The 24,158-nt window shown below is 36.3% G+C and overlaps 2 protein-coding genes across 11 annotated transcripts; one reads left to right on the forward strand and one right to left on the reverse strand.

Moving 5' to 3' along the window:
• Window positions 1-1,189: 1,189 nt before the first annotated feature.
• ftr22 (finTRIM family, member 22) lies at window positions 1,190-15,069 on the reverse strand. Its single transcript, XM_683823.9, has 6 exons — window positions 14,422-15,069; window positions 13,233-13,328; window positions 12,907-13,140; window positions 11,757-11,916; window positions 11,466-11,525; window positions 1,190-4,484 (listed from the first exon to the last, which is right to left on the reverse strand). The coding sequence occupies exons 1-6, from the start codon at window positions 15,013-15,015 to the stop codon at window positions 3,952-3,954; spliced, it is 1,677 nt and encodes a 558-aa protein (XP_688915.2). The 5' UTR covers window positions 15,016-15,069; the 3' UTR covers window positions 1,190-3,951.
• Window positions 13,128-23,959, forward strand: ftr23 (finTRIM family, member 23). 10 transcript variants are annotated; one of them, XM_073918490.1, is made up of 7 exons: window positions 13,128-13,215; window positions 18,418-19,000; window positions 19,080-19,175; window positions 19,242-19,475; window positions 21,772-21,919; window positions 21,993-22,061; window positions 22,276-23,959. In XM_073918490.1, the coding sequence occupies exons 1-7, from the start codon at window positions 13,172-13,174 to the stop codon at window positions 22,812-22,814; spliced, it is 1,713 nt and encodes a 570-aa protein (XP_073774591.1). In that variant the 5' UTR covers window positions 13,128-13,171; the 3' UTR covers window positions 22,815-23,959.
• Window positions 23,960-24,158: the final 199 nt, after the last annotated feature.

Raw genomic sequence — 24,158 nt, forward strand, 5'->3', positions numbered from 1 at the left:
ATCTCACCACAGAGATATAGCAACACAAGTGTCAAAGGTTTATTGCGGGGAAAAATCACAGTGATACTTTTACAGTAAACCGTCTGTCCTGTTGATATAGATCACTATTAAGACGTTTATGGTATTATGGCTTTGATATTTTTATACTTTTTACTGTCCTGCCAAAGTAATCTCACTTTTTTTTGTCTAACTATACTTGGATAATGCTAATACAAGTGTATTTAACACTTCCAGAGAAATTTAATTAAATTAGCATTTAATTGTATTACATTAGAAGTGTACATTGTCCAATGATTTCAAGCAAGGTTTCAAGTAAATGCAGTCAGTCAGTATTTTCAGTGAAAGCTGCCAGGGAATGAAACTCCATTCCAGCAACAATTAGAAGATCACTTACCTTTCGTTCTTTTCAGTCTCATGTTAAAAATTAGTTATTGACAAATCAGCATTGTCAGCATTAGTGCTGTATTCTTGACACTTATTTGTACTGTTTGTCTTTGGCTTTTTGTCCTCTTCTTCTGCCATCGGTCTGTTTTTGTTTTTTACTCTTTTAATTGTATTTTATATATGATAGAGTTGTTTATGTTATGTGCTTTTATTTTAGGTGTAACTTTTTAACGTTCTGTAAGGGGTCTACACATGAAAAACAGCCATTCTTGGCTAATTCTGGCACATTTTACAGTAATGTTTATTAATGTGCATTGACCCTGTAAACAAATAAACTAAACTAAGCAGCAACAAAACTCTCATCCTGATCACTACAAAATGTGATCAGACATGTTATTGCCCGTGGTGGAAAGAGTACTGAAAAAGTCATACTGAAGTAAAAGTACCATTACTTGCCTAAAAGTAATTTAGGTAGTGGTTTAGTTACCTGTAGTGCAAGTAGAGTAAAGGTATCAGCTGTAAATATTGCTCAAAGTATGAGTAAAAAGTAGACCTTTCAAAAGTACTCAAGAGTAGTAAGTAGTGAGTATAAAAAGCTGACGAATTTACAGGTAATTTGTGGATGTGTGTAAACGTAACATTCTGTAGTGCATTTAGTCGTTGCCCAGCAGGCACACAACGTCATAAGACATTAATAATAGGTTTGTGATGTCAGGTGACCAAAATTCATTGTCTAGCCAGCAAACAAGGACAATGTTATTTTATTTTTTATTTGTTTTATTTTGTATTGTTTGTTTTTGTGCAGTTAACAAATAAATACCACAATATCAATAGTTTACACTTTTTATTAACAATAACTAAGAGTAAACAAGAACATTCGAAAACCTCCAGTCTCCCATCCCACCACCAAGGAGAATTAAAAAAAAACATAACATTAGCACCTACAAGAATTGTCAAAGCAACTGAATAAATATACATAAAATATAAATAACACACGCACACATTAATAAAAAGAGCAGAGATCTTTCTTAAAAGAAATAAAATATATAGAAATCAGCGAATTTTGTGTTCTGATGAAATTAATTAAAGGATGCCAGATTTTTTTAAATTTTTCAGTGGAGCCTCTTAGTGCAAACTTAATTTTTTCAATATATAGAAAAGATCTCAATTTTTCCAACCAAGAGACAGTGGAAGGAGGTTTAGAAGACTTCCAGTGTAATAAAATCTGCCCTCAGGCTATCAATGACGCAAAGGCTAGAACATTAGCATTCTTATTTGAAAGGTTGTCCAACAAAGCCGATACACCAAAAAATAGCAATCAAGGGGCATGGTTCAAGAGAAATGTTGAGAAAAAGTATCAAAGAAAGAACTCCAAATAATTTCCAACTTTGTACAAGAAAAAAACATGTGGGTATGATCAGCAAGAGCCAGAAAACACCTGTGACAATTAACATCCACGCCTGGGAATATCTTACTTAATTTCACATTTGTTAGGTGAATTCTATATACTGCAAAAAATGCTTTTCTTGCTTAGATTTTTTGTCTTCTTTCTAGTCCAAACATCTAAAAATTCCTAAATTACGAAGAATTTTCTAGACAAGAAAAACATATTGTCTTGTTTTCAGAAATAATATGCCAATATTAAGTGAGTTTTTCCTTAAAACAAGTTTAAAAATCTGCCAATGGGGTAAGCAAAATAATCTTACGTCAAAAGAAAAAACAAGATTAATTTGCTTACCCCATTGGCAGATTATTTTGATTGTTTTAGGGAAAAACCAACTTAATATTGGCATATTATTTCTCAAAACAAGATAATATGTTTTGCTTGTCAAGAAAATGCTTCTTGATATAAGAAATTTTAGATATTTAGACTAGAAACAAGACAAAAAATCTAAGCAAGAAAAGCATTTTTTGCAGAACCTTAAATTGAATCAGACTCAGTTTGGCAAAGGAAGAAGAGGAATTAACTCTCTCAGCAGCCATTTCCCACCATTCCTGATCCAAACCAAGTCCAAGTTTTTTCTCCCATTAATGCTTAAACTGAGAAAGAGAGGGCAGACAACGTTATTTTATTGTCCAATAACGACATCAAATGACTTTTTTCATTTTCTTGTCGGCTTAGTTCCTTTATTAATCTGGGGTTGCCACAGCGGAATGAACCGCCAACATATCCAGCAAGTTTTTTACGCAGCAGATGCCCTTCCAGCCTTCCAAAATCTCTGGGAAACATCCACATAAACTCATTCACACACACACACTACGGACAATTTAGCCTACCCAATTCACCTGTACCGCATGTTTTTGGACTGTGGGGGAAACCGGAGGACCCGGAGGAAACCCACCCGAACGCAGGGAGAACATGCAAACTATGTTTTTTCCACACAGAAACGCCAACTGAGCCGAGGATCGAACCAGCGACCTTCTTGCTGTGAGGCGAACGTGCTACCCACTGCGCCACTGCGCCGCCATTTCTATTTTATATTCAAATTATATATAATTGCATAAACCTTAGAAGGCTTTGTTTTCATTCTCCTGGCTTGTTGAAGGAACGAGTGACGTATATCTGTAAACCAACAGTGTCCAGTTGCACGTCTAGCTCTGCCTTTTGGTGTGTTTTGCCAAGGGTTTACCCAAAAAGTTGTACGGTACGGTTCGCTTTAAGGTACCATTTGACAGTGGAAATGGCCATAAAAGCGCACCAAACTGAACCGTGCCACACAGTGGAAACGGGCCATAAGATAAATGAGGGAAATTCATTGTGTTCATAAAAAGTTTAGCAGCAGCCATAGGTAACTGATGCCCGATGTTTCTAGAAATCCTCAGGCTTGCTCTAGCACTTTTGGAAACCTTCTTAATGTGTTTTTTTTTTTAGAGTCAATAATTATACCTAATTATTTAAAATGATCCACTATATTTATCACTTCTCTATTAACTAAAATATCTGGGCAATGCTCCTCATTTTTAATAATTGAAAAACACATTCCCACAGTTTTACGTACTGTACATTAAGGGGAAGAACTTAATTCACTGTAAGCTTTGCTAAGCTAACACTTTGCTAAGCCCAATGTCTCCCTTTGCATTGAACATTGAGTGTATTACATTCACAGATGTTTAAGATTTAGCCAAATGTTCACACAGCTACAAAACTAAAGTTTAGAAAAGGATATTGTAGTGGACCACCCCTTTAAGGAAAAAGCTTACGATGCGTGTCTTTTCAAAGCACCGTTTGAAAGAGAAAAGGTTTTTCTCAGCACATTTAAAACATAATAGTTTTATTAACTGGTTTATTCTGACTAATTTCTGTCTTTACCATGATGACAGTAAGTAATATTATAGTCATTTTGCAAGATACTAGAATTCAGCTTAAAACAAAAAAGCAAGCTTTAAAACATACTGATGCCTCATTAGTTTGCAACAGTAGATTACTTTCATTCACAACCGACTCTGACTCAACTGACTCGACTCTTTACTCATAATAAAGTGTACTTACTTGTGTACCTACAATCCTGTCTGACTACTTTAAGTTGGTGGTTCATTCCGCTGTGGTGACCACTAATAAATAACAGACTAAGCCGAAGAAAAATGAATGAGTTTCACTTTTGATCCGTAAACTGCAAACCCAGGATAGAGCGGTTGAGTGAATGTGGTCTGGACTCTGTTGATGAGGCTCATTGTTGTGTGAGAAACGCTGAAGAAAGACAGAATTCCTGCTCTGTGATCCACATACACTCCTATTCTGGAGGAGCTCATTGATACACCGAGTTTTGTCTTTATGTCGTTGTGCAAAAATAAGTGACTGGATTGAGAACACTGCAATCTCCAGGACTCATTAGTATGTCCAAATGAACAACGCTTAGTTTCTCCCTTCCTGCTGATGCTCTTATATGACACTGATATTGAGACGCCATCAGTCCACTCCACCTCCCAATAACAGCGTCCACACACACTCTCTCTGCACAACACCTGAGGCCAGGTATCAAATCTGTCCGGATGATCAGGATATGGATGCATTGTAGTAGTGAAAGAAGCCACTCTGTTCTCATCAGACAGATGAAGCTGTTTATGTGCAGTGTTTGGATCCAGAGTGAGCTTACAGGAGTCTGTGAGAGATGAAAATATATAAATGTTTAGCTTTTTAATTCAACTCTGTGTCTCAGTTTGTATTTGCCATTTCTTCAAGTCTAAGTTTGTTCGATTTTTGCAGCAAAGTGAAGCTTTTTCTTGCCGTATAATCTTTTTTCATAAACTTCGCTCACTGTAAAACATGGTCTGCACATCTAAATACTGTATTAGAAATGTTAAAAATAGTTTTGCATGACATCATATAATTAGGAAAGAAACTGAATGTGCATCACACTTGTCCCAGCTTTTAAAAAGACTTGCATCCAAATGTAAAAAGTAAAACAGGATATATATATATATATATATATATATATATATATATATATATATATATATATATATATATATATATATATATGTACACTGGCCTCTTTATTAGGCAACCCTTACTAGTACCGGGTTGGACTCTCTTTTACATTCAATACCACTAGTGGCGTTTCTAGTTTAAATGGCACCCTGGGCAAAATAATATATTTATTATTATTTTTATTATACAATTATTATTCAAAATAAATAGCAGAAATCAATCCTAAATGTAACTGGAAAATATTGTGGAGTGATATGCCTTGATCACTTAAGAAAACTTCTGCATGACTATTATGACAATTCTATAGGATACAAAAAATAAATATCTTTTATAGAATTATCTGTTGTCTTGGACCTTACTCATGGCTGAGAATTAATGTTATGAAGTCCTAGCTCCCTGACTCTTTATCCTTCCTTTCTGCTTTATATGCTTAGTTTCAAAAGTTTGTCTGCTTTTAATGCTTTGTGAAAGTAGATGCCAAATGTGAATGGCTCCTAACATATTTATTCTGGGATTGCCACTCTAAATTAATACACTTACATACAGCAAATCATATCTCAATGCTTTTACTCTGGGGTTTTTTTGTTTTTTTGCACCGTCTCCCCGTACCACCCCCAGCAAGATGCCACCCTGAGCAATCGCCCATATTGCCCATGCCTAAATCCACCACTGTTCAGAACTGCCTTAATCCTTCGTGGCATAGATTCAACATGGTTCTGGAAATATTCCTCAGAGATTTTGCTCCGTATTGACATGATAGCATCACGCAGTTGCTGCAGATTTGTTGGCTGCACATCCATGATGCGAATCTCCCGTTCCACCACTTTCCAAAGGTGCTGTATTGAGTTCTGGTGACTGTGGAGGCCATTTGAGTGCAGTGAACTCATTGTCATGTTCAAGAAACCAGTCTGAGATGATTCACGCTTTATGATGACATGATGTGTTATCCTGCTGGAAGTAGCCATCAGAAGACGGTTACACTGTGGTCAAAAAGGGATGGACATGATCAGCACAATACTCAAAAGTGCCCAAAATGCCCAAAGTATCCCAAGAAAATTTCCCCACACCATTACACCACCACCAGTAGACTGAACCTTTGATATAGTCAGGGGGCAGAATTGATCCATGCTTTCATGTTGTTCACACCAATTTCTGACCCTACCATCCGAAAGTCGCAGCAGAAATCGAGAACCATCAGACCAGGCAACGTTTTTCCAATCTTCTATTGTTCAATTTTGGTGAGCCTGTGTGAATTGTAGCCTCTGTTTCACCTCCGTGAAGTTGGCACCCCATAAAAACAAATAATCCCCAAAACTATGCCATTCGTTTGTGCTACGTTTGTGCTGATTTGTGCCGCAAAAACGAACGTTTGTGCTGGTTTGGGGTCTGAGATATTAAGCATTATTTTTTTAACCGTGTGACGTCACTCTCCACCCCATGTTGCGCAATTGACTTCAAAACAGCACAGGTCGTTTGTGCTCGGTTTGTGCTGGTTTGTGCCGTTAAAACGAACACGGTATCTGTTTTCCTCTTTTAGATATAAGCAAAATATTTCGGGAGCCGTGACGTCACTCTCCACCCCAGGTTGTCCAAATTGCACAAAACTGGTATCATTCGTTTGTGCTGGGTTTGTGCTGGTTTGTGCCGTTAAAATAAACACTTTATCTATTTTCGTTGTTTAGATATAATCAAAATATTTCGGGAGCCGTGACGTCATTCTCCACCCCATGTTGTCTAAATCACACCAAACTGGTCTCATTCGTTTGTGCTCGGTTTGTGCTGGTTTGTGCCGTTAAAATAAACACTTTATCTATTTTTATTGTTCAGATATTGCCTTATCAAAACATTTCGGGAGCCGTGACGTCACTCTCCACCCCAGGTTGTCTAAATTGCACAAAACAGGTGTCATATGTTAGTGCTGGATTTGTGGTGGTTTGTGCCGTTAAAATAAACACTTTATCTATGTTTATTGATTAGATATTGTCTAATCAAAACATTTCGGGAGCCGCGATGTCATTCAGCGCCCCATTATTTCCTCTAAATTGCACAAAACAGGTGTCATATGTTAGTGCTGGATTCGTGGTGGTTTGTGCAATAACAATTAACACTTTATCTATGTTTATTGATTAGATATTGCCTAATTAAAACATTTCGGGAGCCGCGACGTCACTCAGCGCCCCATTATTTCCTCTAAAATGCACAAAACAGGTGACATTCTTTAGTGCTGGATTTGTGCTGGTGTATGCCATTAAAATAAACACTTTATCTGTTTGTATTGTTTAGATATTGCCTAATCAAAACACTTTGGGAGCCGCGACGTAACTCTATATTGCACCAAACAGGTGTCATTCAGTTGTGCTGGTTGTGCCGTTAATAAACACTTTATCTGTTTTCCTTGTTTGGATTTAACCAAAATATTTGGTTAGATTTGTGCTGGTTTGTGCCATGAAAATGAACAACAGATATTTATATTTGTGCACAAATATGTTACTTTCGTTTGCTCACAAATTGTGCTCGTTTGTGCTGCAAAAATATGATTTGTAAAAAATAATATCAGATCATTAAGAGGTCTCTCTACCCCAGTTGCTACATATTTACTAAAATAGTCTCATTTGTGTTATGACATATTAAAAAAATTGCAAATATATGACAGAAGATTGTGATACAATATGAGGCATATTAAATTCATAGGCCTACTTTCCACTGACTAAAAATCATCCACCCGCACAGTTGGCCTCAAACTAAAATATAATTCGTATATTTTTTTGGAAAAAAATATCTTTTTGAAACAAATTTCGCATATAGTTTGTCTCTTTAAAAGCCGCTTTCCAATCGTTCGGACCCTTTTGTATGCTGAACTGTTAGGCTCACATTCCGTGCTAAACCAGGCAAGACAGCAAATCAATTTTATTTGGAGGGAAATTGACCAAAATTTAACGTTATGAATGAAAATGATTGGAGGGGAAATAAATGTATCAATTTTTTTTTATACATTACAGAAAAATAAACAATGATAATAAAACAATAATAGTGCATTTGTATTATAGTGGCAGAAATATATTTTTTGACAGGCCTTGGGCAAAGTAAGCGGGCACTTTCAATTATAAAAAATATAGCACTTAAATTATTTAATTTTTAACAATCAATAAATTACACAGAGGTTTTATATCAAAAGTTAATAAAAATATAAAATACATTTTGTTGGTAAAATAACCATTTAAACAATGGCTGTTATTTATTTTAGTATTCAAACATTAAATACCGATTTTTTTCAAGTGAAATAAAAATGAAAATGAAACAACAGCATATCAGGATGTAAAGCATATTCATATTAAAGCAATTCCTGGTTGAGATTTTAGAAAATATAGCTACCCAGTATATATTAAAGATCACAGAGAAATTACATGTCCCCAAAAATGTCCAGCTTATATTTAACTGAATTGTATAAATATTGAAAATTTCTCATTTTATTTTTATTAAACATTTGTTATTTTTTATTAGCAAAAACAATATCAACATTTAAGAATCTATATTTCATTTATTCATTCATTCATTCATTCATTTGACTTGTTTATTGATGCATATATAGGCTATAATTTAAATTATATAACAGTACCTTGGACAGCTACAGTGCCACTAAAGCTTTCAAACAAAAGTCCAAAAAATTAAAGTTTTAAAGTTTAAATTAATTTTCTCCGGTGACGGCCGACATCACAACACGCCGTATAACCGTCCTTCAGGTGGTAGCCTATAGCTGGCATTAAATTACAAAACAAGCTGTCTGGGCCTTGAATTAAAAAAAGTTTAGTTAAACCAAATCAAAATGGTCAAAATAACATCCTACAGCCCGTGATAAAAACGCACAGTGTTTACCAATTAAGTGAATGTAAATATTTTATATGATTGTTGTTATTGTTATCATTATTATTATTAATTGTAATTAATTAATCAATTATTTATTGTTATTTTATTGCCATTTGGACATTGTTCTTTTACTGTATGACAAACAACACAATCACGAAAACCAAAACTTATCTGTAGAAAACGCATAGCCTATGTGTTTGCATGTGTTATAATCTATTTTTCCCCATAAAATAAATATTGACTAAATAAGTCCACTAAAGCTGCTTTACTTAATCATAAGTGGTAGGCCTACCTACCACAACAGAAAAGTTTAGGCTGCTAGTTTAAATACGAAAGCAGCCTAATATGGACGACCAGATGATACGAGTATTTAAGAGAAAATCTACATTTTTATAAAATTAATAAATAAAATTAATAAAAATTATTTATATATTTTTTAAATTATTTTTTCCCCTATCGTTAAGCATGCTGGCTACTCATGTGAGACTAAAACGAAGTAGATAAGTAAAGCAGGGTTGTAGCCAATTATCTTTATATTGGCCAAGCCCTTTTAATTGGATTAAATCTATCAAAATTATGTTCGCATCCTTTATGCTTTTTCTAATAATAAAAAGATCTCAGGATAACCTTGGCCTAGGCTATCTTAAAAAAAAGCATCTTAAACAAAATTTCTATCAGCCCAAACAAATTTAAATATTTTAAAATATGCGGGTAGCTGATATCATTATCTTTCATTCAATATTTTAATAAAAGAAGCAACACTAACGAAACTTTCAGGTACAATCCAGCACAAATGAAACGCACACAAACGAGACTATTTTAGTAAATATGTAGCAACTGGGGTAGAGAGACCTCTTAATGATCTGATATTATTTTTTACAAATCATATTTTTGCAGCACAAACGAGCACAATTTGTGAGAAAACGAAAGTAACATATTTGTGCACAAATATAAATATCTGTTGTTCATTTTCATGGCACAAACCAGCACAAATCTAACCAAATATTTTGGTTAAATCCAAACAAGGAAAACAGATATTAACGGCACAACCAGCACAACTGAATGACACCTGTTTGGTGCAATATAGAGTTACGTCGCGGCTCCCAAAGTGTTTTGATTAGGCAATATCTAAACAATACAAACAGATAAAGTGTTTATTTTAATGGCATACACCAGCACAAATCCAGCACTAAAGAATGTCACCTGTTTTGTGCATTTTAGAGGAAATAATGGGGCGCTGAGTGACGTCGCGGCTCCCGAAATGTTTTAATTAGGCAATATCTAATCAATAAACATAGATAAAGTGTTAATTGTTATTGCACAAACCACCACAAATCCAGCACTAACATATGACACCTGTTTTGTGCAATTTAGAGGAAATAATGGGGCGCTGAATGACATCGCCGGCTCCCGAAATGTTTTGATTAGACAATATCTAATCAATAAACATAGATAAAGTGTTTATTTTAACGGCACAAACCACCACAAATCCAGCACTAACATATGACACCTGTTTTGTGCAATTTAGACAACCTGGGGTGGAGAGTGACGTCACGGCTCCCGAAATGTTTTGATAAGGCAATATCTAAACAATAAAAATAGATAAAGTGTTTATTTTAACGGCACAAACCAGCACAAACCGAGCACAAACGAATGAGACCAGTTTGGTGTGATTTAGACAACATGGGGTGGAGAATGACGTCACGGCTCCCGAAATATTTTGATTATATCTAAACAACGAAAATAGATAAAGTGTTTATTTTAACGGCACAAACCAGCACAAACCCAGCACAAACGAATGATACCAGTTTTGTGCAATTTGGACAACCTGGGGTGGAGAGTGACGTCACGGCTCCCGAAATATTTTGCTTATATCTAAAAGAGGAAAACAGATACCGTGTTCGTTTTAACGGCACAAACCAGCACAAACCGAGCACAAACGACCTGTGCTGTTTTGAAGTCAATTGCGCAACATGGGGTGGAGAGTGACGTCACACGGTTAAAAAAATAATGCTTAATATCTCAGACCCCAAACCAGCACAAACGTTCGTTTTTGCGGCACAAATCAGCACAAACGTAGCACAAACGAATGGCATAGTTTTGGGGATTATTTGTTTTTATGGGGTGCCAACTTCACGGAGGTCTCAGACCTCTGTTCTTAGCTGACAGGAGTAGCACTCAGAGTAGTCTTCTGCTGCTGTAGCCCATCCGCCTCAAGGTTGGACGTGTTGGGTGTTCAGAGATGCTCTGCTGCAAACCTCAGTTGTAACAAGTGGTTATTTGAGTTACTGTTGCCTTTCTATTAGCTGGAACCAGTCTGGCCATTCTCTGACCTCGGGCATCAACAAGGCATTTGCGCCCACAGAACTGCCACTCACTGGATATTTTCTCTTTTAAGGACCATTCTCTGTAAACCCTAGAGTTGGTTGTGCGTGAACATTCCAGTAGATCAGCAGTTTCTGAAATACTCAGACCAGCCAGTATGGCACCAACAACCATGCCACATTCAAAGACACTTAAATCACCTTTATTCCCTATTCTGCTGCTCGATTTGAACTGCAGCAGATTGTCTTGACCATGTCCACATGCCTAAATGAAGTCATGATATTTTTTACCTTTAAACATAATTTTCTAAAAAATATATATAGCCTGTTTCCAGTAGGGGATGTTTTTTTTTTTTTGGATAAAAAATACAGTCTGTATAGTAAGAAATATCATTATATACTGAATAAAGAGTCCCCAACGGGATTCCAAACCAGTGTGTTTGTGTGTGTCCACATTGACTTACATTGTAGAAACTCCTCCCTCGTCTTGGGTTCATTATTGGAAATAATGTTGATGTATGTTACTAAAAAACAAGACATATATTGAGAATACTCACTTTCCTTCAGCTTATTCCCTGGTTTATCAGGGATCACAGCGGAATGAACAAGTTATTTTTAGTTTTTAAAAAGTATTAATTAAAAAAGGAAATCAAACAGGAATTATTTTTTCTCATTAGTACTGTTTTGTGTTTGTTTTTTAACATAAATGTTAAAATATGTAGGTTTTTCTGAAAGTAACTTTTATTTCACCTCACCGTGACCAGATATCTGCTCTGTTGCCTGTTTGCAGAGCTGCTCCAGTTTTTGTTTCATATTAGAGACAGATTTTCTCACATCTTCATAAGGATGGGCAGAACTGACGGTTGGGCTGCGGACGGCTGCTGATTTCAGAGATTCAGAGAGAGACTGGAAACTCTAGGAGAGAATAAAAATACAGAAATATCAAAGATCCAAAAAATTGCATTAAATTCCATTGTTACACACCATTTCATTTAAATATGAACATTTATTCAACCCCAGTATTTTCAATGGAGTTAAAGCATTAATAATGGAGTTACAGAGTATAAAAAAATCGATTAAATAATATGCTGCTCTTCAAGCAGTCTTTCATCTTGTTTAACTAAATGATTGCTTTAGTACATTTAACTCTATTTAGGCTCAATTACATTAATGACGCATTACCATATGAAACTTATCCCTGTGGAAAGGGATCATGGATGCAGTTGGAATGTACATTGCAAAAGACAATAAAAATATTGCAGGTATGCGCAAATACAGATTTAGGTAGCAGATTGCCTTTTTTTTGCCTTCCTCGCTTAGAAGGTTTGTAGAAAAGAAAGAATGTTCAAACTAAAACCAGCACAAAAAATAAGCATCTCATGCACTGATATTTAATGCTGTTAAATGTTTGTTTGCACTCTATCAAAACTTCCTCGTATCTTGTTGCTGAGACTTTTGTTTCATTATGTTGATGTGCTTCCAACTGAAACGGAATATTGAGTAAGGGGCAGGGCTTTCTTTTTGTGCACCATTCCCTAGCAAACTAACGGTCGTGGTTAAGAATATTGCGGCTGAAGCCATCAAACTGATATGAACAGACATAGACAGCCACTTCAAACACAGAAGCAAATGGTCAAAACTTGATTGAAGATTACCAAAAGTAACCTTTTTTTCAAATGCATTAAATTGCACAGATAAATTAATTACTAGATTAATTGTTTACATAAAGAATAACAATGTGCGCAAGCAAAATATACATATTAACATTTATTTTGGGCGGGGTGAGACGAATTCTCACAGTAGCCACACATCCCCAAATATACAAATTCACCTTAGTGTAGGATCAGTTGTTTTCTCTCTAAAAACACCTTGTGTGACGACAGTCTAATTTTTTCTGTTTGTTACCTGTAGGAAATGTATGTGGTCATCAGTGTGTGAAAGCTGCTCCAGCTCAGTGTTTCTCCTCTTCAGATCTTCAATCTCCTGCTGCAGTTTCTTCAAGAGTCCTTCAGCTCGACTCACTTCAGTCTTTTCTCGATCTCTGATCGTCTGTGTGACCTCAGATCGTCTTCTCTCAATGTACTGGATGAGTTCAGTAAAGATCCTCTCACTGTCCTCCACTGCTGTCTGTGCAGAGCTCTGTTAAGACACAAAAACAATCCGTTCATCAATGGGCTTCAGTGAAACTGGAAAATGCAGTCCAACACTGCTCAGGTTAGTCTGACTCTTACCTTATGATTCTTAATGTCTTCTCTGAGCTTCAGATTCTCCTTCTGTCTTTCTTGGATTTTCTTATACCATTTTCTTTTTATTTCTCCAACCTGTTTCTAAAGCATAAAAAAATGGCGTATATTAGAAAGAATGATCCATTATCATCAGTTTATTTGAAAGATTTCTAGATTGCAAAATTATACATCGGTCTGTAGCTATATTTACATCAAAAGATGCATATTACACTTAAATCATACTAAAACATTTGTGAATAAAGCACCTTTTCCATCCAACGAGTCAAATAAAACTAGATCTTCAATTCCTGATAACCTGACACCAGATATCAATAGAAACATGAAAATTGGTGTGTCAGGAGAAGCCACTGCAGGGTTTTTTGTTTTTATCATAGATTAAATTACTTGTGCCTTGAAATGCAAAGAAAAGACAAAGGATTTTGGACTCAAAAGAATCATCTTAGGTCAAGAAAGTTCAGGGTCTAATAATACTGAGCCACTTTGATTAAGGACTTTGGCTGAGGGATTTTAGGATGACCAAGAAATTTCTAATTAATGCTGACCCATCACGGCTATTTTTGTTATCACATGCTCTGTTAAAACCAAATCACATTATTTTTTGATTTGCTTGCTGTAATTTATTTAGTAAATGTGTTTTCATCGTAGTATTTACACATTTTTCTTATCAGATCAAAAGTTTATCCTACTCAGTTGTGCACATACGTTTGACATCTTGGCATTTTCATTAAGCATTGTTATGTGGTATACCAATAATTGACATAAAATATGTGCACCGTAAAACCCCACAGTCAACTTTATCAAATGAAATGAGTGTAGTTAACTCAAAATTTACATTTCAAGAGTTTTGAACTCTTAATTAAATTAAGTAAATAAAATAGAGTTAATTAAATACCTCATTACTTTAACTTAAATGGAATAAGTTCACAGTACTCATATAGATTAGTGTTTTAACTCAAATGGTTTCCTCAAATGGTTTGAGTTGACTTAACCGATTGGGTTTTACAGTACTCAACAGTGCTCAAATTGCTTCTTTTACTCAAATGGAGCAAGTTCACAGTACTCATTAGGATTAGTTTTTGGACTTAAATAGTTTGTTGCAATCGGTTTTCTTAAATGGTTTGAGTTAGCTTCACTTTTTGGGTTCTACAGTGTGGATGGAACTTAAATGGCATACCTGTTTCTCAGCTCTCTCTGCTTCAGCTGAAACAGTGTCGTGATTTTTATGTTCATCCATCACACACATTAAACATACACACTTCTGGTCAGTCCGACAGTAAACCTCCAGCAGTCGGTCATGTTTAGGGCAGATCATCTCCTGAATTCGTCCAGTGGCATCAGTCACTTTGTGTCGTTTCTTTGAGCGCGATTCTTCATGACACTCAAAATGACTTTCACAGTAAGATTCGAGACACAACAGACAGGATTTGACAGCTTTGCGTTTTCTCCCATTACAAACATCACACTCCACATCTCCACTTCCAGCGTAACTGACAGCAGGGTCAGTTGTTTGGGCTCTTCTTGTCACCTTTGCTTTCTCCACCATTTCTGCCAGCATCACATTCTTGTTTAAAGCAGGTCTTGGAGTGAAGGTCTGTCTGCACTGAGGGCAGCTGTAAACTCTCCTCTGCTCATCTTGATTCCAGCAGTCAGTAATGCAGTTCATACAGTAACTGTGTCCACAGGGGATGGTCACTGGCTCCTTCAGGAGATCCAGACACACTGAACAGCTGAACCGGTCCCGAATCCACCTACTATTGAATTCTGCCATTTCACTACACGTGCACTCAGATTCAATGAAATAATCACTTTCGCTTTCGTTTTCTCTGAAGGAGATATTTCCGGCCACTATAGAGAACATCCACTAGGTGTCAGTCTCATAGGCTCATTATTTTAAAAACCTAAAAGCTGTAGTGTTTAGTTTGATTTGTGCTGTTTATGGCAGACACTTTTACCCAGATAATGATTTTCACTGTGCATTTCAGAACCAAAATCACATTTTTAAAGAACTATTGGTGTTCTGCACAGTTTATATCATTCTTTCATTCATTCATTTTCTTTTCGGCTTAGTTCCTTTATTAATCAGGTCACTACATCGGAATGAACCGCCAACTTATCCAGCATATGTTTTACGCAGCGTAACACCCATACACTCACTACAGCCAATTTTGTTTAAGCAATTGTGAGGGAAGGCGAGGCAGTGGGCAGTAGGTAGTGCTGTTGTCTCACAGCAAGAAGGTCGCTGGGTCGCTGGTTCGAGCCTCGGCTTTCTGTGTGGAGTTTGCATGTTCTCCCTGCCTTTGCGTGGGTTTCCTCTGGGTGCTCCGGTTTCCCCCACAGTCCAAAGACATGCGGTACAGGCGAATTGGGTAGGCTAAATTGTCCGTAGTGTGTGTGTGTGGATGTTTCTCAGAGATGAGTTGCGGCTGGAAAGGCATCCGCTGCGTAAAAACCTGCTGGATAAGTTGGCGGTTCATTCTGCTGTGGCGACCCCGGATTAATAAAGGGACTAAGCCGACAAGAAAATTAATGAATGAATTGTGAGGGAAACCGTTACTAAAACACCTGGAGGAAACCCACCCGAACATGGCAAGAACATGTAAACTCCATACCCAACATTCATCTCTATTATAATTTGTAAGAGTTGGACATTTGATTATGATTGGTTAACTAAGACAGCAGCACCCTAATGTAAAACCATTCAAAATTAGTAACAGTTTTTTTTTAATAAGATTAAGATTTATTAATATTTATCTTTCTGCTAACCAAAATATGTATAAATAGTTACAAATATACAAATAATTACAAAAAAGCATTTGAAACAATTTAGATGGTGTTTTTTTTTTTTTTTTTTTTTTTTTTACATTTTAATTCAAGTTTTAGACAAGAGAAAATCTGCCCTGTCACTTTAGCTTTTGAGTTTTTGTTTACTCTTGTCTTTATTTTGTTAAGCTTTATTGAGCACCTGCCTTTAAGATTTTCTTAGATGTGTGAACACTGATTTCTGTCTTAACATTATTTTTTAAAAACATTGTTTTTATTGCATAATCATCAGAAACCAACATACAACACAATATAAATTATGTAACATTAAAAAACTAAAATAACAATGGTAAATAAACAACAAAACACAAAGATAAATAAATAAAAATAAAATAGTTTAATTACACAAAACATAGTGTACAGCATTTCTGCATCCAATAGTTTAAAAAAAATTAACTGGAGAATCAAAAAAAGTGACATAATTTATACAAATCTCAGATGTTTTGCTTTTCGACAATTTCACAGTAGAAATAAAGAAGTCAAACTCGATACAAAAAACTGTAATGTGGGAGAGGATTTAGCAAATTTCTGTTTATGTATGTAGAATATTGCCAATAAAATAAAAAGATTAACAATATATTTGTTGGATTTGTTTTCATAATATAAAATAATATTTATCAATGTAAAAAAATAAGTAAATTTTGTCTTTTTAAAAATTTATTTGGCTAGATCCTTCCAGAAACAGTTTACAATGTTGCATTCAAAAACTAAATGGCAAAGGCTCTCTTTATCTGCATTGCAGAAACCACAGATATCCTCCATTTTAATGTTCTTTGATAAAAACTATTTTGCTGGGTAAATTGTGTGCAGTATTTTAAAATGAATTTCCTTGATTTTATTATTAGTAGTGTATTTGAAGGCAGTTAACCGGGCTCTTTTCCAGTTAATATTAACTATAACAGAGTTCCAGAAAAAAATTGCCTCTTGGAGTAGTTTTATTTTGCTTATGAAAAATATTAAGCAAATAATTGTTAGAAAATTTTTATAAGTCAACTCAACACCTTCTAAATGTAATTTTGGGTTTACAATGATTATGATTTTAACAATTTGAATATTTTTACAGGGATAGATTAAAAAAAAACTGGTTTTCGCGTTACTTACAACATTATGACGTACATCCGAGTTCATCACTGACGGACGGAAGTTTACAATGGTCAGGATTGTGTGCAGTTTTAAAGCGTGACGCACGCCAGGTAAGTCCTCAACAATATTACTTTAAATGCAGTGCATGTTATCTGCATAATAGACGAGTACTGTAAAGCCCGTTTCATTTAACTGTTCATGCTTTGTCGGGTACGCCAAATGTTGGTGAGTAGCCGTCTACGTCTGCGTGGCAACAACTCGCATAAACAATGTAACATTACCGTTTGGATGAACACATTTTCTCGCTTCAATTGACTATAAAGTTATCAGAAAGAAAGGTGTGCGTGTGCGTGTGCGTGTGCGTGTGTGTGTGTGTGTGTGTACACGTTTTAGTTCGTTTCACTAATTTAAAGGCAAAGTATACTTTTGTAACAATTTTTGCAAGATTTGCCAAGATGGACACATTTTTGTTATATAAAAGCTACTTTTTAAACAAATTAACGTTGCAGAATAAGAAAAAATGGCTGTTTAAGGTTTTTATAAATACGTTTCCAAAATAAATGTTAAAGAAAATATGCTCGTTACACTTTTATATATGATGGAAAAAATTAGGACTAATTCTTAATCAAAAAAATCATAATATTTGTTTATATAAGATACTTTTTGCTGTATTATTAAAATGTGAAACTGAATTATAATAATGATACTTTTTATTTATAATGCACTTTTCTTAGACTCAAAGCACTACAAGGCAAAATACTAACATTAACAAAAACAGCACAATAATACGAAAGATACAACAACAAAACAATAAAAATTTGAACCATAATATAGAATAATAAATCAACAAAAATAATCATCCTAAGTTAAAAGCAATGCTAAACAGGTGAGTCTTATGAAGTTTCTTAAAACAGGCACACTATGAGAAAGTTCTACCTCCAATGGTCTTGAGTTTACAGCGTGGCTGATACAGGGTAAGTCCTAATGCCGAACGAATACTGTGGGCTGGAGTGGCGAGAGTCACCAGGTCACAAATGTAACCAGGTGCTAGCCCATGCACTGCTTTGAAGGTTAAAATCAAGGTCTTAAAATCAATCTGTGACTTAATAGGAAGCCATTGTAGTCGTTGACATGCAGGAGTAATATGGTGGCGTGATGATGTGTGTGTCAGAACAGTTATGGCATGTAACATCTTGTGATGTATGAAAATAACACCAAATGTACCTCATCTGCAATAATAGAATCACCTGTGTGTGTTTGCATGTAGTGAAATGGCAGAAAGCAGTATTTCAGTGGCTGAGGATCAGTTCAGTTGTTCAGTCTGTCTGGATCTTCTGAAGGAGCCAGTGACCATCCCCTGTGGACACAGTTACTGTATGAACTGCATTACTGACTGCTGGAATCAAGATGAGCAGAGGAGAGTTTACAGCTGCCCTCAGTGCAGACAGACCTTCACTCCAAGACCTGCTTTAAACAAGAATGTGGTGATGGTAGAAATGGTGGAGAAACTGAAGACAGGATCAAGAAATGCTGCAAGTTATGCTGGACCTGGAGATGTGGAGTGTGATGTTTGCACAGGAAGGAAGCGCAAAGCTGTTAAATCCTGTCTGATGTGTCTGAGCTCTTACTGTCAAACTCACCTTGAACAACACGATAGCTTCTTTAAAGATAAGAGACATCATTTAATCAATGCCACTGGACGACTGAGGCAGATGATCTGCTCTAAACATGACCGACTGCTGGAGGTTTACTGTCACACAGACCAAAAGTGCATTTGTTTACTGTGTATGATGGATGAACACACAGGTCATCAAACTGTTTCAATTAAAACAGAGAGGGCTGAGAAACAAGTATGTTTTGCAAACATTAGTAACATAGATGAGGTTTATGATGCAGACAGTACCTGAACAACACCTTCTGCTGTTACAGAAACAGTTGTTGGACTTACAGAAAAACTTCCAGAAGACAATCCAGGAGAGAGAGGAGGAGGTTTGGGATCTGAAACATGCCGTGAAGACTCATAAGGTGAGATTAAAGAGGAATGTTTAGCTTCTTTAAGAACTTTTTGTTAACGTTTCTTCACCCTAACAGCATTCTGCACAGACAGCAGTGGAGGAAAGTGAGAGGATCTTCACTAGACTATTCCACTTTATTGAAAGAAGACAATCTGAGGTCTCACAGATGATCAGAGATCGAAAAAAGACTGAAGTGAGTCGAGCTGAAGGACTCTTGAAGAAACTGGAGGAGGAGATTGAAGATCTGAAGAGGAGAAACACTGAGCTGGAGCAGCTTTCACACACTGATGATCACATACATTTCCTGCAGGTAACTGATCTTAAGCACAGGATGATTTTATCACATTGATTTTGTCATTATCAGCTACTGAAGTGTTGATAACTTTATACAATACATTCATTTTAATGCGTTTAATCTTAAGAATAGCTTAAGGAGTCAAAGTATAAGATCAAGGCAGATTTTATTTTTTATTTTTGGGAAACAAAGTTTGACAAATTAGTGCTGGGCAAAAATAATCACATCCAAAATAAACTTAGTTTTGACATAATTTAAGTGTGTGTACTGTATATATTTATTATGTGTATATATAAATACACTTAGGAATGCATATATTTAAGAAAATGTTTATTTATATTTAGATATAAAATATAAGTCTTTATGATACAAATTGTATATAAATTTAAATATCCATGTCACAAAAGTGTGTATGGGTGTGTATCAATATATATATATAACAGTGGTTTGGGGATTTTTTTGTTTTAATTATATATTTTTTTTCTTTTCATTCTATTTTTTATCATTCATTATTTGTTAAATTATAAAATTAGAATGTTAAAACCAGGGGTGCTGACAGACCCTGTAAAATCTGCTGTGCCCCAGTAAATTCTTTGAGTTACGAGATAGATTGACTCGTTCATTTATTCATTTTCCCTCAGCTTAGTCCCTTTATTCACCAGGGGTCGCCACAGCGGAATAAACCACCAACTTATCCAGCATATGTTTTATGCAGTGGAAGCCCTTACAGCTGCAACCCAGTACAGGGAAACACCCATACACTCTTGCATTCACACATATACACTATGGCCAATTTAGCTTATTCAATTCACCTATAGTGCATGTCTTTGGATTTTGGGAGAAACCGGAGCGCCCAGAGGAAACCCACACCAACACAGGGAGAACATGCAGACTCCACACAGAAATGGCAACTGGCCCAGCTGGTACTCGAACCAGCGACCTTATTGCTGTGAGTTAATAGTGCTAACCACTGAGCCAATGTGCCACCAGTTACAAGATTGATTTCTATTATTTATTTAGTTAGTTATAAATACAGAAAGGAAATAAAGGTGATAAGAGTAAGGGGGTCCTATGTAGGAAAGTAGATTATACACAAATTAATGTAAACCTTTTACAGTTTTAAATTAATTCTTGCACATATATGTACAAGAAAAATCATGGAACCAACTGTGTGCGCTTGTGTTGTAATGTTTGCAACATGAGTGAAGTGCAAAGCCTCCTGTAACCATATAAAATCATATGTATGCTGAATGAGATATCGCTTGCTTTTCTGTAAAAAATATTATTATTTAAATAAAATGCGAGATGTGAACCTACACTGGTCTTACGGTTCGGTTACGATTATCATGCCACCGATTCAGTTCATTTCGATATCTTGGTGCATCACTGTGCATTGACAGTGCACTCTATACACAGTTTTATATTTGGGGGGCTATAACAAGCTGTCTGTATAAACACACACATAAACACACAGCATCACGCTCTCTCTCATTCACACACACACACACACACACACACACACACACAGACAGCACCAAACAAGCAACGCACTGCATCACGCTCCTTATTCACACACATAAACAGACACACAGTCGCATACTCGGGAGTGATATTATTAGACCACCCGCTCCAGTTCAAATTACACCAGAGTTAGGGTCCACTTCACGTTTTATTGGGAAATTTATTCCCACGCCGCAAGAAATCTGGTCAGGTCCCAGAGCTCCCGCGGTCACGTCAGCAGGTCAAATGGGCCAAAGTGAGAGAAAGAGGGAGAAATGAAGTTCACTTTCATTCTCTCAATCGCAGTGAAATAGGGGCTTCTGCTGTGTCAGTGAAATACTGTCCAGCAAACACACACACAGTGAAATTGTTCAGTTTCTGAGTTTTTTAAGTGTTTGGAGTGTTGTAAACACTTGAGCTCACCTCCCTCGCCATAGTAAGCTACGGCGACATAGGGCATATGAGATAAATGACGTCAGTACATAATAACCTGTTTGAATTATCACTGAACTGATACCGAATTGTCCATGTCTGCGTCACAACCGAAGAAACAATTAATTTTGACACGTTGTATTTAACCCACGTAAACTAGTTAAATTTGCGTATATGATGGAATTTGAAGATCACAATCATATTCATTTAGTAGATATGCATTTATGTGGTCAAGTTTAAATGGAAACATTTTCACAAAATGGATGGTCATCTGATCAGAAAGAACACATGAAGTGACCAAGTGTAAACGTCCCATGTGTTTAAACTAGTTTAGAAAGTGCTTTTATAAACTGAATCATTTCTTTTGATTTGCTTCTAGAGTTTCCATTCTCTCTCTGCTCCTCCTGAATCTCCAGAAAGCAGTGATGTTACTTCTCTCCTCTTTTATGATGACGTGGGTGAAACTCTCTCTGTCCTGAAAGAGAAACTTGAGGACGCCTGCAAGGAAGCCACAGAAAATATGTCTGGTAAAGCAATGGAGAATTTGTGTGGAAAATGTATAATGTCATAAATACAAGACTGATCCATCGTCTTTATTAGTTTTAGAGACACCATACATGGAGATCGTTTCCACCTCTGAACTCATTAACAGAGACAAGTTCTTGCAATGTAAGTGTCAGTCATAATATAAAAGTGACTTCATATGCATAAAAAGCAAATGAAATGAAAGTAAAGCATCTAAAATAATGTTTAAAATAAACATGTTCAAATATAAATGTCGAAATTCAGGCCAAATAAAGTTCCATCATCATTCTAAGTAACGTAATAGCTCAAATAAATAGTAATAAATGCATTAACTGACCTTGTGTAAATTTGTTTTCAGATTTCCATCATCTCACCCTGGATTCAAACACAGCACATAAATATCTCCGTCTGTCTGAAGGAAACAGAGTGGCTACTTTTATTGGAGCTGACCAGAGTTACCCAGCTCACCCGGACAGATTTCATGACTTTTCCCAGGTGTTGTGCAGAGAGAGTGTGTGTGGACGCTGTTATTGGGAGGTGGAGTGGAGCGGGGAGGCTGGAGTGGGAATATCAGTCTCGTATAAGAGCATCAGAAGAAAAGGAGAAGGTTTCGACTGTGTGTTTGGGTTTAATGATCAATCCTGGAGATTGTCCTGCTCTAACTCCAGGTATACACTCAGACACAAACAGCTATCCACCAAACTCCGTGTACCCTCAGGCTCCAACAGAATAGGAGTTTATGTGGATCACAAAGCAGGAATTCTGTCCTTCTTTAACATCTCTGACACAATGAGCCTCATCCACAGAGTCCAGACCACATTCACTCAGCCGCTCTATCCTGGGTTTGGGATTAATTTTGGGTCAACTGTGAAACTGAAGTCTGCAGAGAATCTGTGAATGACAGTGTCATCTTACAAGTTTAAGCATTATAAGAGAAAGGGCTGAGTACATGTGGTTAGCAGTAGTCAGTGACAGTTGACTGGTATTTTTAATCAAGATTGTGTGTCTTTAAGATTTTCTTACATTAAGGACATTCATTACCTGACAAAGGTCTTGCCTATCCAGGTTTTGGTATTAAAAGTGGCTTATATGAAAGGCAAAGTCCTCTAGATTGTGCTTATATTACCAGAATAAAACATGATCATGCCTGGATTTTTAGTTATTTAATTAGGACAGTAAGGTCTGACTTTGCTAAGACAAAAATCTTGTCACTTAACAGGAGTAATGTACAGTATAGAATATAAAGTCATGTTGCAGTGGAAAAATAATGAATATTATGTATGACTCCCATGAGCTTGGACGACTGCATCCAGACATCTCTGCAATGACTCAAATACCTTATTTTATAAAGTCATCTGGAATAGCAAATAAAGCGTTCTTGCAGGACACCCAAAGTATATCAGGATTCTTTGGATTTATCTTCAATGCCTCCTCCATCTTACCCCAGGCATGCTCAATAATGTTCATACCTGGTGACTAGGCTGGCCAATCCTGGAGCTCCTTGACCTACTTTGCTTTCAGGAACTTTGATGATGAGGCTGAAGTATGAGAAGGAGCGCTATCGTGCTGAAGAATTTGCCCTCTCCTGTGGTTTGTAATGTAATGGGCAGCACAAATGTCTTGATAGCTCAGGCTGTTGATGTTGCCATCCACTCTGCAGATCTCTTGCACACCCCCATACTGAATGTAACCCCAAACCCTGATTTTTCCTTTACCAAACTTGGGTCCATGCAGGTCCAATAGGTCTTCTTCAGTATTTGTGATGATTGGGACGCAGTTCAGCAGATGATTCATCAGAAAAATCAACCCTCTGCCACTTTTCCAAATGATCAATCAAGTTAATAATAATAAGACAAGACTACAAGACCATTGTTATGTATTTTGCTCACCCGTGTACCCTAAAGTCAGCTTGAAATTAAATTTTACTCATCTTATTTTGATATGTATATAATAGTGCTTCTTATAAATGATGTATCGGTGCACTTAGTTCTTGTGTAAAAATTTATTTGCCCTCACAACTTTTATTAAATACCGTAACCTTCCCTCTTCGTTGGAATGACTTTTCTTTATTTCAGGTCACAAAAGCTGCTTTTCCACTATCGTGCCAAACCGTTCTAAGAACACTTCGGTACGGTTACGGTTGTTTCTCCACTTGAGCCTGGAACGGCGCGGCACGATTACAAACCGTTCTCGGCCCGGAATTCTCGGCACGGTTAGACAACCGTGCTGAACTGTGCTGAC

The sequence above is a fragment of the Danio rerio genome, chromosome 2 (genome assembly GCF_049306965.1).
Source record: "Danio rerio strain Tuebingen ecotype United States chromosome 2, GRCz12tu, whole genome shotgun sequence".
Classification (NCBI taxonomy): Eukaryota; Metazoa; Chordata; class Actinopteri; order Cypriniformes; family Danionidae; genus Danio; species Danio rerio.

What these genes read in the sequence shown, in the direction of transcription:
- ftr22 (XM_683823.9), bottom strand. Translation starts at nt 15,015, where the DNA reads ATGGCAGAATTCAATAGTAGGTGGATTCGGGACCGGTTCAGCTGTTCA. An exon ending in AAGACATTAAGAATCATAAG is followed by an intron (nt 13,141 to 13,232) that starts GTAAGAGTCAGA and finishes GTGTCTTAACAG; the next exon opens with AGCTCTGCACAGACAGCAGT. An exon ending in AGAGCAGATATCTGGTCACG is followed by an intron (nt 11,526 to 11,756) that starts GTGAGGTGAAAT and finishes CTTGTTTTTTAG; the next exon opens with TAACATACATCAACATTATT.
- ftr23 (XM_073918490.1), top strand. Translation starts at nt 13,172, where the DNA reads ATGGGCTTCAGTGAAACTGGAAAATGCAGTCCAACACTGCTCAG. An exon ending in ATGCCGTGAAGACTCATAAG is followed by an intron (nt 19,176 to 19,241) that starts GTGAGATTAAAG and finishes TCACCCTAACAG; the next exon opens with CATTCTGCACAGACAGCAGT. An exon ending in ATCACATACATTTCCTGCAG is followed by an intron (nt 19,476 to 21,771) that starts GTAACTGATCTT and finishes ATTTGCTTCTAG; the next exon opens with AGTTTCCATTCTCTCTCTGC.